Source organism: Leucopleurus acutus (assembly GCF_964270905.1).
Source record: "Leucopleurus acutus genome assembly, chromosome: 9".
NCBI lineage: Eukaryota > Metazoa > Chordata > Mammalia > Artiodactyla > Delphinidae > Leucopleurus > Leucopleurus acutus.
The window spans coordinates 27,950,804-27,965,728 of NC_139144.1; the positions used below are offsets into that span (position 1 = coordinate 27,950,804).

The 14,925-nt window shown below is 31.7% G+C and overlaps 1 protein-coding gene across 9 annotated transcripts in view; it reads right to left on the reverse strand.

The window, feature by feature from the left end:
* CACNA2D1 (calcium voltage-gated channel auxiliary subunit alpha2delta 1) overlaps positions 1-14,925 on the reverse strand; it is a gene marked incomplete at both ends in the record, with an annotated part of 512,237 nt that overhangs the window by 61,646 nt on the left and 435,666 nt on the right. For 5 of the 9 annotated variants that reach the window (XM_082846523.1, XM_082846522.1, XM_082846521.1 and 2 more), the window contains 7 exons: positions 2,818-2,874; positions 6,094-6,168; positions 6,442-6,516; positions 8,410-8,487; positions 12,358-12,447; positions 13,599-13,648; positions 14,544-14,622. In XM_082846523.1, the coding sequence (XP_082702649.1) occupies positions 2,818-2,874; positions 6,094-6,168; positions 6,442-6,516; positions 8,410-8,487; positions 12,358-12,447; positions 13,599-13,648; positions 14,544-14,622 (504 nt within the window). The remainder of the gene's footprint in view (positions 1-2,817; positions 2,875-6,093; positions 6,169-6,441; positions 6,517-8,409; positions 8,488-12,357; positions 12,448-13,598; positions 13,649-14,543; positions 14,623-14,925) is intronic. The other 4 variants (XM_082846527.1, XM_082846526.1, XM_082846525.1 and 1 more) reach the window with 1 other exon arrangement.

The following is a 14,925-nucleotide window of genomic DNA, read 5'->3' on the forward strand; positions in this document are numbered from 1 at the left end:
AATTTCAAAGTTCACTAGAACATAAAATCATAACAGGTGTCTATTATTTTACAACTGTAAAAATTTAGAAACTGTATTTTTAATATTTACTAAAATAAATACCATCAATATATGATAACTAATTAGACAGAAGTAATAAATAAATAGAAATTATGCTGTATTAGTGCAAGGTCACTGGAATTTTAAAAATTTCAGCCTCACAGGCTCTTCCAAAATACATTCAGATCATTATTTTAAACAATGTTTTAGTAGGGCTGACTACTCGAGACAATGCCAATAATTAAAAATGTATTAAAATTAAACATATTTATTTCAAATGCTGAATGACACAGTATACATGGCATGTATTTATTTTATAATAAAGACAAAATGCCTTCAAAGAGTAGCTCCATTTAAATAATGAAAATATATGATTCCCATTGGTTTTGATGAATGGGGATTCTTAAAGGCAAATTAAAACAAAAAACCCAACTGTGTCTGGCATTTTTATTAAGAAAATATTCACTGCTTATGAACTTCATATCTAGATTCACAAGGTTCTAGAATATTGAAAGTAAGTATTAGATTGTTCAATAGGTGAAAATACTGATCATTGTTTAGGCAGCATCTTATTGGCTCAGAAGTAAATACTCTTTGGAAAAGTAATATTTTATAAGAAGAAAATAAAAATCAGCATTGAAAATAATTCTAGTCCTCTGTTTAAAAAACAAAACTGAGAAAGTTTCTATCAAAAGGATACTCTAAAGCTGACAAATTATTCTGAATTGCTTAAAGTCTCATGAAATAAATTATCTTTACACAAACACCCTCACATCAGTATTAAAATTTTAACTCACCACAAAACGAAGTCAAAATAAAATGATAAAATATAAACGTAAATAAGAATATTATCTTACATGCAATGGATAATGCATAGCATGACCAGACCCAAACAGCATGCATGGAGGAGGCATTATCAGGAAGAATTGGCAATATGAAGATCACGTCCCAATCCAACATACAAAGACACAGACAGGAAAAGGAAATCATAAAAGAAAAATGTCAATGCATCACTTGTACTTTTTAAATGGCAATCTGGCTGACCATTTTTTAAAAGACTCATTACAGGTACAGTGATTGAAAAATTCAAAAGCAGAACTCTTCTCATCAGAAAGCACCAAGAGAGGCTTGAGAACTGGAATCCAGTCTCTGCACTCCCAGTACTTTTGTTTGATGTTTTAAATATCTAACAATTCTCATTTGTAAAATTTGAATATCAGCTGATATAAAGACCATACCATTTGTGGAACTAAAATAAAAGGCACGAGGCAATGTTGTTAAATTTTAAATTGAAATAATTAGCAGTTGGTATTATTAAAAATACTACATAGCTCAAAAAATATTTTCCAAGTTCAGACGTCTTGTGTGGTTGCTAGTTTGCCATTTGGAGTTTCCTTGGAAGGAAAACAAAAATAAAACAAACCATTTTTCAGGTTGTTTATTTTTAAATTATATCACAATATTTACATGCAATATTTGGAAGTACGGCAAAACTAAAAATTCACTAAAATGTACATGACTGCAATGAGTATAATCCAAGGTAATCCACAAAAAGAAACATGCAAGAGGAGTAACATAAAACAATTTAATAAATCAAGAAAAGACATAAACATAATTTTAACCTCTACAGGAATCACAAAAGAAATGGAGACTGATGCAACAACACAAAATTCAGACTGTCATAGAATTCTAGAGCTAGAAGGAAACTGAAGCTTCTATTAATCCATTGGCTCTGTACTTTAGAATTACCTGGGAACTTTAAAACTATTTCAGAAGCCCGGCTCCCATCCCTGGTCAAATTAAATCAGAATTTTCAGGAGATGGAGCTGGGGATCGATATATGTATTCAATTTCCTAGGAATATACTGTGTAGGATAGGAAACAATTATTAGTTTAATCTTCCTGCTTTTCAGATGAAGAAACTGAAGTACTATGGGGTTTAGTGAACTACTCAAGGATATAGTGTTGGCTGTAAGTAGAACAAACTGGAACTCAGTTCTACGAATTCATAGCTTAATGATCTCTTAATATCACACTACCTCTCCATTATAATGTCACCAACTTTTTAAAAGAAATGATAGGATTACGCAGAAAACCTTATGTCACATTGAACTTTCTCTGAAATTTTGAAATGCTCTTGCTAAATTCTACTAAACTACAGGAAGTATCCGTTTATGCTGATTATTTTTAGTGCACTTATAGAAATAAGCATACATAGAATAATGTTTAAATATGTTGCCATCAGATAAAAGATTTTGTAGTAAGTTTGCCAGATAATATTTATTTGCAATTTTGGACATTTTTAATTAGGTGAAGGGAACTTCCTCTAACTGCTAATCTGAAAATACACTTAGAAATCCAAAGAAATTTTGGGTTACATTGTGTGGTTTATAGAAATTATATATTAGAATTGTATTTTTATTTCCACTAAGGAGTTAATTTTACAAGCAAATTGTTAGGATTACATGGATTTGACACTAACTTCACAATATATAATAACAAATCTATTTTTTAGAAGCCATTTAATTGCGATTACTCTGATTATCATTGTTATTACATCATTTGCTAGCAATCTTTAGTCAGCAAATGCATACCCTCTGCCATTATTAATAACATTTTTGCTCTGGCTTATTGAGAAATGATGCTCATCTCCATCTCATGCTCTGGAAGCTTGCTGTCAGGAAAGGCAGCATTAATCATATGCTTTTAGGAAGAGAAGCTTAATTGCAACTCTGATTTAGCAAATTTGAAGGCACTGCTAACTTCATTCACAGTTACCTGAACATTTGGTCTCCTTTTTCTTAAATTAATTGTTGGTATACCTACACCAATAGGCTGAAGCAACAGAAAGATGGTAATTCATCATACTACATATCAACATGGGTAAGCGTTCTATCCTGTCATCAATTTTGGTCAGATATTTCCTTGATCAGAAACAGGTATCATCAAGCTCATGATGAGTCAATAAATGAAAGTTCAAAAATATTTTTAGTGAATAAAATATGTAATGCTAGTAAAAATGCTCAAACTTTTTTTTAGCAAAATGACTAATGTTTTCCTTTTATTCCTAGGGGAAAAAAAAGTGAGAATGTAGGAAATGAAAAAGATGGTTTGTCTCAGACAACTTCTTTGCTGATTTTATTTTATTTTTGGCCGCACCCCATAGCTTGAGGGATCTTAGTTCCCCGACCAGGGATCGAACCCAGTCCCACCGCAGTGAAAGCAGCGAGTTCTAACCACTGGACTGTCGGAGAATTCCCTATGGTGATTTAAAAAACAGAAAAAACAGGAATTCTTTAGAATGTATATGATTCAAATGTGTTAAAATCTAAATACGATAGGATATTAAAAAGTCAGTCTTAAACGTTAAAATTTGTGCCTTTGTTAGTGACATCAAATGTTACATCCATGGAACAAATGAAGAATTCAGTCATAACACTGTAGGTTTATTTTAAATATGGACTTCTAAAATGTAAATTATGCACAATTTCCTTATACAATAAATATTTCTTTAGACTGATAAAAATGAGGTTTTAATAAGTATACCTAATCTGGTTATTTCATTGAAACACAACAGAGGAATTCTCAAATGCATTTTGGAATAAAGGAGGATACATAATTCAGCATTTGTCAAAATGTGGTCATGGTGGAGACTTTGAAAAGTCTCTCCGAGAAGATAAGTAATGATTCCTCAGAAAATTAGATATGCAAAAGATTCACAGCTACTTTATTTTCTGATATTCTTGGCTTTAGGACACTTGTTCTGCCTTCTATAAAGTTCAAAATTGTATTGAAACAATGTGAATTAAGATTACAGTTTCAAGAAGAAAACAAAAGGCATTCAGCAAAGGATACCTGCGTAAGATTAGACTTTGATCTTGTTAAATAATAATGGATACTATGGAATGTAGCATTATTTTCCTTTATTTCTATTGGTGAATTTTGGATGCAAAAATTAAGATTAATTTTGTTAGTATACTCTCTAACCATATTGGTCCTCTGTATTTGTCAATTTCTAAAACAACTATCTTATAGTATATCATCCTTTATCAGGTTCTTGTATCTGTCTGTATAGCAAGCACTGTCACCCACAAAAAGAAATTATAATATTTAACCTGTTAATGATGAGAATTGATAAGCATATTAATTCACAAGCATGAATTTCTGAAAAAAATAATACATTGACTGTCCAAACATTTTATTTTTAATGGTTTTCTAAAACAATATTTTTTCTAAAAGTTTTTTCTGTTGCACACTTGCTTATAATAATCTCCTATGTTAAAAATATGAAAAGCTAACATAATCCTGAAGAAAAATCACCTGGGCTTTAATAAGAATTTCTAAAGAATTTATATTTTCTTTGTAACTTTACGAATTTTAGTAAATTGATTATTCCAAATATGAGTCAAATATATGTTAACAGCATTCAAATAGTAATAAAATACTTTCTACATAAATACTGATTATTAGTACAAGAATGTAGAAAAGGGGAAAACCCTTTTCAAATAATTACCTCTAAATGATGGTTTTATATATATATACATCATACGTGATTATTCTAATTATTCTTTTTTATTTTGTCTATGACATATTTTAGTTCTTTCTGGGGAAGGAGTTAAGACTTACAATCATAAAATGTCCAACTACGTAAAAGTTGGTATCCTTCACACCCTTCAGCACATTACATTATTACTGCATTTAAATCACTTCACTTACAGGAATATAATTTAAAATACACTGGATATACAAACATAATACAAAATAATACTGTAAATTTTAAAAACTCTTAAAAAGACTTAAAAATTTTCAATTATGGAAAAATCAGAGAATGATTAGCCAATCATGAACAACTCTAAGAGGAACTTAACATGATATGTTTTCAAAGAGCTGTGATAGACTAATAATGTGAAAATATGCTTATACCACATTTACAATAAAATAACAACTTTAAAAATAATGCAGGGTGATCAGCAGCTACATATGATTAGCAAATATTTAGATCATGGATTTTATATGGAAATAAGTTCCAAAGTGAGAAATAAAATATAGACATTAATTAAAACCACTCAATATGTTTTTACATTCAATATTAATGGTTCTTAATTGTTACTTTTTGAAGTTTTTAATGACCCAACTTTGTGTGTGTGTGTGTGTGTGTGTGTGTGTGTGTGTGTGTATGCACATACATACTTGTATGTGTCCTAAAACATCACTAACATTAAATCTCCATGCCTGGGGAGAAGGAAATAATATGCATAAGTCTGTATATATTTCCATCCAGCAAGGTTTAAAGTATCCTTAATATTATCTTCAAAGTTAAACAATAACTTGAAGATGCTTATAAATTAAAAATATATAAGGTTTTGCCAATTTCACTTCTGGATAAATAAAGTTTTTTACCTGTGAAGTATTAATGAAAAGTGAAATGAGTTGGATGAGACATTTAGGAAAGTATTTTATATCTTGGGAACATAGGCATAAAGATTAGGATAAAATGGTTCATGTAGGGAATTTTATCACTTCCATATAACTCCCTGATTAATAAACCCTTCCCATTTCTGAAGCCCATCCCATTTGACTTTTTCTTTTCGAATTTCATACATATCTTTATAAGCCTGGCAGATGGAAAGGGGAGATAATTACCAGGAAAAAAAGGGCAATGCAAATGGCCTATGCATAAAGGAACATGAATAATGATCTCAAGTTCACACGTATCCAGGCCATCTCCTTCACCACCTACAGCCTAATCAAAATACCAAGTGGGATGTGTGAAGCTCAGGCCCAGGAGGTGATAATGGCTGCCTCTGAGATAGGAATATTGGTTAGCTGGATAGTGGATAGAAACATTTCAGAACTAAACAGGTAAGAGAAAACAAAAACTGTTTTCACACCTTCATATATTATAAACTGTGGTCTTGTCATCTATAACGTTACAGGTATAATGTTCCTTTATACTTAGTGCTGTATAGTGAATTTAAAAGTGACGAACCTTTTAAGAACATTAATCATTAATTTTACAGAACGCTAATCATTGTAAATAAATTATATACATACCTTTGGCTGAAGATTTGGATGTAATAAAACATAACCATTAGGATCAATTGCAAAATAATAGCCATTGGGGCACAGCTGAAAAATAATAAGAAACAACCTTAAAGATTCCTGAGTCGCAATCAGAAATCCACATTCTTTAAAAAAAATTTCTTAAATACATATTTTAAAGCATAAAGAAAGATAACATGATATCTTTACACTCTTTTAAGAATCCTTTTAAATATTTAATTCCTTTGCTAAGATAACGGCACAAAATTTTTGAGAATTCCTTTTAGGTGCTTTAAAAACAAGCTACATTAGTACAGAGTTTTAAAACAGAAGTTACCAACAGAGTAAATTGCATCTTACTGTAAAACGTGGTGTCAGTCTTTTAATATCTTCCAAAGACACATCAACTCCCATCACACCAAGAATCAGCTGGTTCTATAATAAGACAGTAAAAGGCAGTGTATTTTCTACCGAAAATTTACATATTTCTACACAATTATTATATACGTTCATCCTTCTGCTTGACAATGGTTGTATTCCATACTAGCTTAAACATATATATATATGTAAGGGTGAGGCACTTTTGCTATCAACTTGCAATGATTCTCAGCTTTGATTATATTCCCACAACTGTATCATTATTTAGCTTAAAAAAGTGAAATCTTGATGATTAAAGCTAAAGTATAAAAGACATAATGAAATTTTAAATTTGATACTTCTTGTACTAATACTTAATTGCTGTACAGTCAGCAGCTGTAGGGGGGGGTGTGTGTGTGTTTGTGAGTGTAAACTAACTTTTTGGTATGCTATGATTAAGAAATCACAAAAATGTCCAGTTTAAAGTTAATTAGGCAATATGGAATGAGAAAACCATGGATTTTTGCTGCTGATAATACCTGTGTATACGTGAAAAGTACAATATGTGACCTCATTTGTAATAAAACAGCAGAAATTCTTACAACACTATTTCTGCTTGCTGCTAACTTCTAAATACCAAACAATGGGCATCACAGTTTTAGTTGCAAATCAAAAAGGCCATGTGGTAAACTGTTATCATAATCTTCTATGGGACATAGGATGTGAATGGTGTTAAAATTTAGAATCAGGAATTTTCATCTTAAATGTAATTATATGAATTATAAATCAAAAGGTTACAAAGAAAATCATAAAATCCAGTTAATAGCTATCACAAGAACATTTTAAATTTTGTGTAGGTGCACACAGAACGAGAAAGTCATGTCAACAACTGTGCTCTTTTCCCATGAATCAACCCTAGTCTGAGCAAGTACCCCAAATTCAAGCAATCCCTTAGATAATCTACATGAGAAGTTAGAGAATCACTCCCTCCTGAGTTATGATGACTAGAACCAGCAGATAGTTAAGAATGGTAATGGGCCCCCAAAGAGGAATGACCAATGTTTTCTATGGCCACATTACTAAAATAAGGAGTTCCACTGACATTTATAGTAAGTGAACAAACAATACTTTAGTGCAACCGACTTCATTTCATTATAAACTGGAAATAAATTTCCCTCAAATCAGAAATGTCAACCAAACTATAAAATGAGTATTTAGCATTAAAAAATCTTAACTTCTCCCACATTCTTAAATTCCTTCTTATGTAAGCTAAGAAACAGAAATGTAAACCTACTTTTAAATCAAAAGTGTTTTTAAAAAATGAGACAATTTAACAAGTACAAGAGACATATTTTTCAAAACCTGTAGAACTTCAAGTTGGTAGCATTATATTACATTGACAATATTACCAGCACTATAGAAATCAAGATTTTTAATGAAACTCATTAAGTATTTTTCCTGAATCGTAAAAAAAGAGAAAAAAATAATGAGAACTATCATTTAAATCAGATCCTTATGTTACATGACAATTAAAAAAACTATCTTTTGAATATAAGTTGGAGGAGCAGTGATTCTAAAAAGATACCTATACACGTGATACAAACATCACCATGGTTTTTTTCTTTGGATTTTTCTTTCTGAACTCCAAGGATATCTTAGATGCATTTAAAAATGTGCACACGAAAGTACTGTCCATTTATCATGTAATTACTCCCGGAGTCTGAACTTGTGTTCTCATCAAGTCATAGTTAAATAGAGTTAAGTTGAATCTTGGCTCTGGGGAACTGAGAACTTGACCTGCATTTCCTTTTTCCCAGGTGGTTATCACATAGGCAGCTGCTGCCTTTTACTTCCCGCCTCACGAGACAGTTACATTGTATGTATTTCCTTATAGAAATATCTTATCCACACTGAGCTTCAACGTCATAGCTTATCATTTATTATTATTAATTTTATCAATTAACTTTTAACCTTTAAGTTTGTCTTATTTTCATTTTGGCCGGTTATGTTGAAGACCGGAAGAGTTCCAGTAATGACAAGTCCCAGTTCCTTAAAATAGATTCAGAGAGAAAAGTCAAATTAAAATTACAATTTAAACTTTATCATTCTGCATTAGTTTTTGATATCTGACAGTGCATTTTAGTTACTTTATAAACAGCCACAAAAAAATTAGTAATTGATTTTGAAAGCTTACTTTTTAAAAAGGCAATGAAATGCCTTAGAAATAAGGAGGATCTAGTAGGCAGTTCTTTAAGCATGCAACATCTAAAATAACACTCTTAAGAGAGCATTACAAATAACTATAAAAATCAAATTACACTAAGCATTTCAGTAACCCTGCCCCTCCACTCTTTTTTTCATAGTGAGTGATAGTTCACCTAATACCTGGGACCACCATGAGCAGAGTGATATTAAAATATTGTTTCAGGGACTTCCCTGGTGGCGCAGTGGTTAAGAATCCGCCTGCCAATGCGGGGTAGGTGGGTTTGAGCCCTGGCCCGGGAAGATCCCACATGCCGCGGAGCAGCTAAGCCCGTGCGCCACAACTGCTGAGCAACCCCCGCTCGCCACAACTAGAGAAAGCCAGAACACAGCAACGAAGACCCAATGCAGCCAAAAATAAATAAATTTATTAAAAAAACATATATATATATTGTTTCAAATGATTTATTTAACCTTCCTTTCTTTTTGCTTCATTCTTAACTTTTTTCATGCCCTAAGCCAAAGGCTGCATGCTAAACCACAGATGTGTAGCAGAATAACATTATAAACAGAAAAAACATGCTACTGATACTGCATCTCTGGGATATTCTAGGTAAGTATACTATGATGTTCAAAAGAAGCAATATTGCTTCTAAATACTCTCCAAAATAAATAGTGATTTTTGACAAAGTGAAATGATGCAGACAAGACCACTGCAAGCATCAAATATGAAAGTCCAGTCATGAAGCCTTTTAGTATAATAAAAATAATTAAAATTAAGGAAATGACTACACGTAGTTGGCTGTATGATATATACATGTTGGCTTTCTACTTAATCCTAAGGAAGAACATGTGACCATGAAAAATCCTTAATTGAATATGCAAATTAATATTTGCAATGAAAACTGTCCACCTCAAAGAAAGGCAGATTACAGATAATTCAGAAACGCAGTATCCAAAAGACACCAAAATCCACGGATGTTCAAGTCCCTTATATAAAATGGGTAGTATTTGCATATAACCCATGCACAACTTCCCATAGACTTCAAATTATCTCTAGATAACTTTTAATACCTAATACAATGTAAATAGTTGTAAATACAATGTAAATGTTATGTAGACAGTTGCCAGTGCCTGGCAAATTCAAGTTTTGCTTTTAAGAACTTTCTGAGATTCTTTTGTCCTGAATGTTTTCAACCTGCAGTTGGTTGTGCCTACGAACATGGAACACACGGATATGGAGGACCGACCGTATATGTATACGCACAGTTTTAAAAATGGTAGCATGGTATAAGATAAGGTATATATGGGTGCACTCTTTTTCTTTGTATAGCTTTTATATTTACAGAGAATACCATAATTTGCTTCTCAATATGGTAATATGTGCTCCCCAAATGAGACACTAGTCTTCTAACATATTAGACAAATTTATGAACTTATTTGTGCCTGACTTCCATTTTCTCCCTCCTTCATTAAGCAGACCAAAAAAATTGTACTCTATTCCAAGGCACTGTGCAAGTCTCTAAAAAAGAGAAATAAAATAAGATTTCTGCCTCCTGGAATTTATTTGATGTTTAGTTTTTAGGATGCAAATCTTTTCATCTCTCTAACATAAAGAACCTTACTTTGTCTCCCAAATAAAATGAACCCTCCACAATTTTGTCCCAGTCGTGGTTCTGTTCTCATCTCCCATTATCTCCAAAAGTGACTGAGGTATCATTCTTTCAATATACCCAGCACTTCTCCAATTTTCATACTGCACCTCCCTTCTCTGATTTCACTACTCATCACCAATTTTAGAAACCTTACCTAGACTCATATATTTAGCTAACATGACACCAGCTTTTTAACCTCACTCTACTCTATCCCCAAATATATGGCCTTCTTTCTTCTGATTTCCAGAGCTCTCTTCGTTTTTCTCATTATATTCATTACATTTTGTGTTGGATTATTTTTACCTTTTTCTTCTTAAAATAACTGTTAATTTGATCAGCATATATTTTGAATCTGCTATGTGCAGAGATTATAAACAAATACTTAGAAATGAAAGACGGGTCACTTTTTATTCTCAAGTCAGTAAAATGAATGCTCTGTATATCCACCGACTAGACAATTCATTTGCTTCATTTGTTTCCTTTTTTTTTTTACACTTAGTTTCAGCTGGTAGAACAGCATATTTAGAACCCAAATCTCTTCCTAAAGTCATTTGTGCTATCAGTAAGAACCTCACCAACAAGGCAGACATGCTGGTTAATGAACTTCTGGTCATAGGAAATACAACAGGGCATAGTTATTGTCTCCTCCTATCATACTTTGTCCTGTGATGGATTTGGATACGTGAAACATTTTGACCATAGATTTAGTTGACCATGTGACCTTAAATAAATATGTGATGTCAAGGAGGAACACTGGACAGTAATTTTAGCAAGGGCTTGAGGTAAGCAAGCTTCACTTTATCTTTCTCAGCACGCAAGGCTGCTGCTAATAGTGCCTATTTTTCTTCTAACTTCCTGTGTATGTTTATTTTACAAGAACCAAATGATAAGTAATTCTAAATGGATTGCATTCTGCCCTTTGGGTTCATCATTGCATTCAGAAAAGTAGTATCAGCATATAATTGAACTCCAAGTAGGAAAAGGGGTTACTGAATTAGCATTTACTTTTCAGGGCTTAATATTTTAAGTCTCTCCAATATATTACATTAGTAAAATTGTTAATAAAGTCTTCTCTAATTAAGTTAAGCGTATGAGTAAATCTGAAATATGATAATTACTATTGATAACTTTCATACCAGGAAAGTAAAAATTACATTAAAACATGATTTCCCAACTTTGGCCCTATTCATATTTTGAGCTGGATAATTCTTTGTTGTGTGTGTGTATGTGTGTGTGTTGGGGGTGTGTGTGACTGTTTTGTGCATTGTGTGGGATGTCTAACAGCATCCCTGGCATCTATTCATTGGATGCTGGTAGCAACCCCTCTCTATTCAGTCCTGACAATCAATAATACCTATGGATATTTCCAAATGACCTGAGGGGCAAAATTACCACCAGTTGAGAACCACTGCTTTGAAATTTGGCATACCTGTACTAAAATTTCTGTTGTGTAGTGGACAGATTAACATGCTTTTATTTGTTATTTCACACCAGATTTGATCACTTCAATGGCTATTTCCATAAATATTTGGGGTTGAATCTAAAGCAAGAAATTATATGTGAAGAGGTGGTTAGGTTTGTGATTGTTCCAGGATAGAGTAAGATACTTTCTATTTAACTGCATGTACTTTTCTGAGTTTTGTTGTCTGGTTTGAGATATGGAGGATATACATGCTTCTGCTAGCTGAAGTCTATTTTAAAAATACCTTCTTCACAATTCCTGTTCAAAATCTGCAGTAATAGGTACTAATTTATGTGACTTTAGTATTATTTTACATAAAAATTCAAAAAGTTATCAAAATGGTCTTAAATTCAAGATTAGAGGTTTGAAATTCTACATCCTCAATGGCAACTGAAATATAACACTTTACATCTGTGGTTCTCCACTACACATAAGTCTACGTTTTTATGTAAATTATCTAAATTCTAGCGAAGAATGTTGTGATAGAAGGAATTTTGAAAGGGTTTCATGAACAGGAAAAGAGAAATGGAAGCTAGAAAGAAATAGAAGTCAGCTGTGTGCTTTTGTTATGACAATTTTTGGTTGAACAGCCTAGCTTACCAGTGCATCCAGGTATACATTTGTCCACTGGACTTGCTTAGCTTTGTCTCCTGCTAAAACCATTGGTCTTCCCAGAACATCCAAATATTCCTATATATACATATACATAAAAAAGAGTTACGTGGTTGAAAACTAGAAATGCACTGCTAAAAAAAACCCAAAAAAACTCCACAGAGAAAAAATTATCTAGAGTTAAAAATGAAGATGGGATCAAAATTATTAAGAAAGTTAAGCATATAATCATTCAATTCCTACTTTGGGTACTCCATAAATGGTACGTCTGCGTACTTAGAATCAACAATATTTGACTTACATTATTTATACAATGTATCTACCCCAGTTTTTTTTCTAGTAACAAAATATTCTCTTTCTGAGGTTCAGCCAACAGTAAGTGAAATAGGTTCCTTGTGAATTGTTTTATGTTAATCTAAACTATTTAAGGCTCTGTGATTTACTGGATGGAACTACACAAATTTGAAATAATAAAGCAGCCACGTACTTGTTTTCATATCACAGATTATTTGGCTGAAATTCAAAACTACATTTAAACATATCAAAGAATACATGAAATACTGTGCCAAATCTAGACATCAGGCTTAAATGCAGCTGCTGTTTCATTTCAAAATTCAATGTATTCAGTATTCGTTTCCACAAATGCCACGTTATCTGTGCTAAATTTTGACTTAGTTTATTTTGTAGACCCTCAGTTATGTTTAGAATTAATGAGTTTAAATAGCAATTTAGGAATATTTAAAAATAATACATATTTAAATTAACTTAATTGCTTCAATCTCCCCGGTTATTTAACGAGCATGTTTTCAACTGAATGGTTGTAGAAAAATCATCTCCTTGTTGTAAGTTGTAATAATTATTGTCTAATTTTCTATGTTGTACCTACAACTTGGAGAAACTCATTTAAATAATTTGCAATAGAACCAAGTTGAAATTATACGATGAGATTGTTAGTAAACTGATTTTATTTACTTTCTATTATGTTTTTCACATCTGAGAAGAAAAAATACTCATATATTTTTGCCTGGGTTTTGGATGTTTAAAAACACTTGGAACCTTAATGAAATGAAAACCAATACATTACCATGATACTCATCATTTTATTAAAAATGGAATAGTATGAATCATTTATTCATTTTCACCCATTTTCTCCATACTGAGCATATTTAAAGCAGCAAGAAATATCCTAGTTTGAAAAAATACTTTAAACAAGTCTTAAAAAACCATACCTGAGTATTGATTCTTATTGCTCCAATGGAAGGAATTTCATAATAGTAACCTGAAATATATATATACAGATTTATACATATAAACATTACAATATAATAAAGGACCACAAAATTATTTTATGGCTTTGTAGGAGACACTGACCACTTCTAACTGAGCAAACACTAAAATATCAACACCACTGATAAATCTGTAAAATGTCTGATGAATGTATTCTCATAGCAAATACACAGGCTTTATGAGAAATTTCACTACCTTTCATAGATTGTATAAAACAAATGTTATTTTTCTACAAAGCGGTAGGGAACCTGGTATCATTAAAATTTTTTTCATTGAAGAAATTATTAAAAATACACAATGACGGGTATCTAACAATTATTATATTCATATAAAATACCTGCCTAAAAATAGCTTTCAGAATAAATCTACGTTCTTTTTATTGTCATGCGGCATTTTTCAAATAACATGGTTTTTTTTGTCTGAGTATAAAAGAAATATAGGTTCACTACACAAAGTTTGAATTACCTAGGAATGTATAAGAAGACATTTAAAAAAACAATAATTTAACCACTCAGAGAAAAAAATGTGCATATCGTGTCACACTTCCTGATATCTAACTTGTACATAATTCAGATATTCTTTCATTCTTAATTCTTCATGTCAAGTTATATTTGATAAGCATCATTAGTATCATGCAATAAAATATATTCCTTTATAAATGTACAATATGATCAGATGTCTGCATTTTTATGTAATGTAACACTAATATCAAAGTTGCTTATGTGTGTTTTTTTAATACAAAACACCTTCAGCATCTTATTCTTGCCTTGATTCCTATAAAAAATTAGCTATAACTTTAGAGTATTTTAAATGATAAGATGTAGAACTAACAACTACCAAATTCTTCTTCTTATAATAAAATGTGGTCAAGTAAACAGACTTGTTACCTTTATTTTCACAGGCCATCCACTGAATAGGTCCTCTGTCATAATTATGTTGACCAACTGAAAATGTGAATACACGTACCTGGTGAATTGAAAAATGGGTATCTGTTAGGCTGCATAAAATTTAATTGAAAGGCAAAACAAAAGAACTAAAAAAACATGTAAAAGCATGGTTTTCAGTTAATTAATGTGACAAGAAAAATTGAGGCCACTAAATCACTCAGGAAGGCACCAGAGAGAAACCACATAATCTACTGTAAATATAGACTTCAGTTACTAAATTTAAGTTAGTACTTGGGTGCTCTGCACCATATGTCAATCCTGTGGCAGGATCATGACTAAGGTTTCATTAGTAGAAATGGCATCTTTCAGGTTCAACCCAACT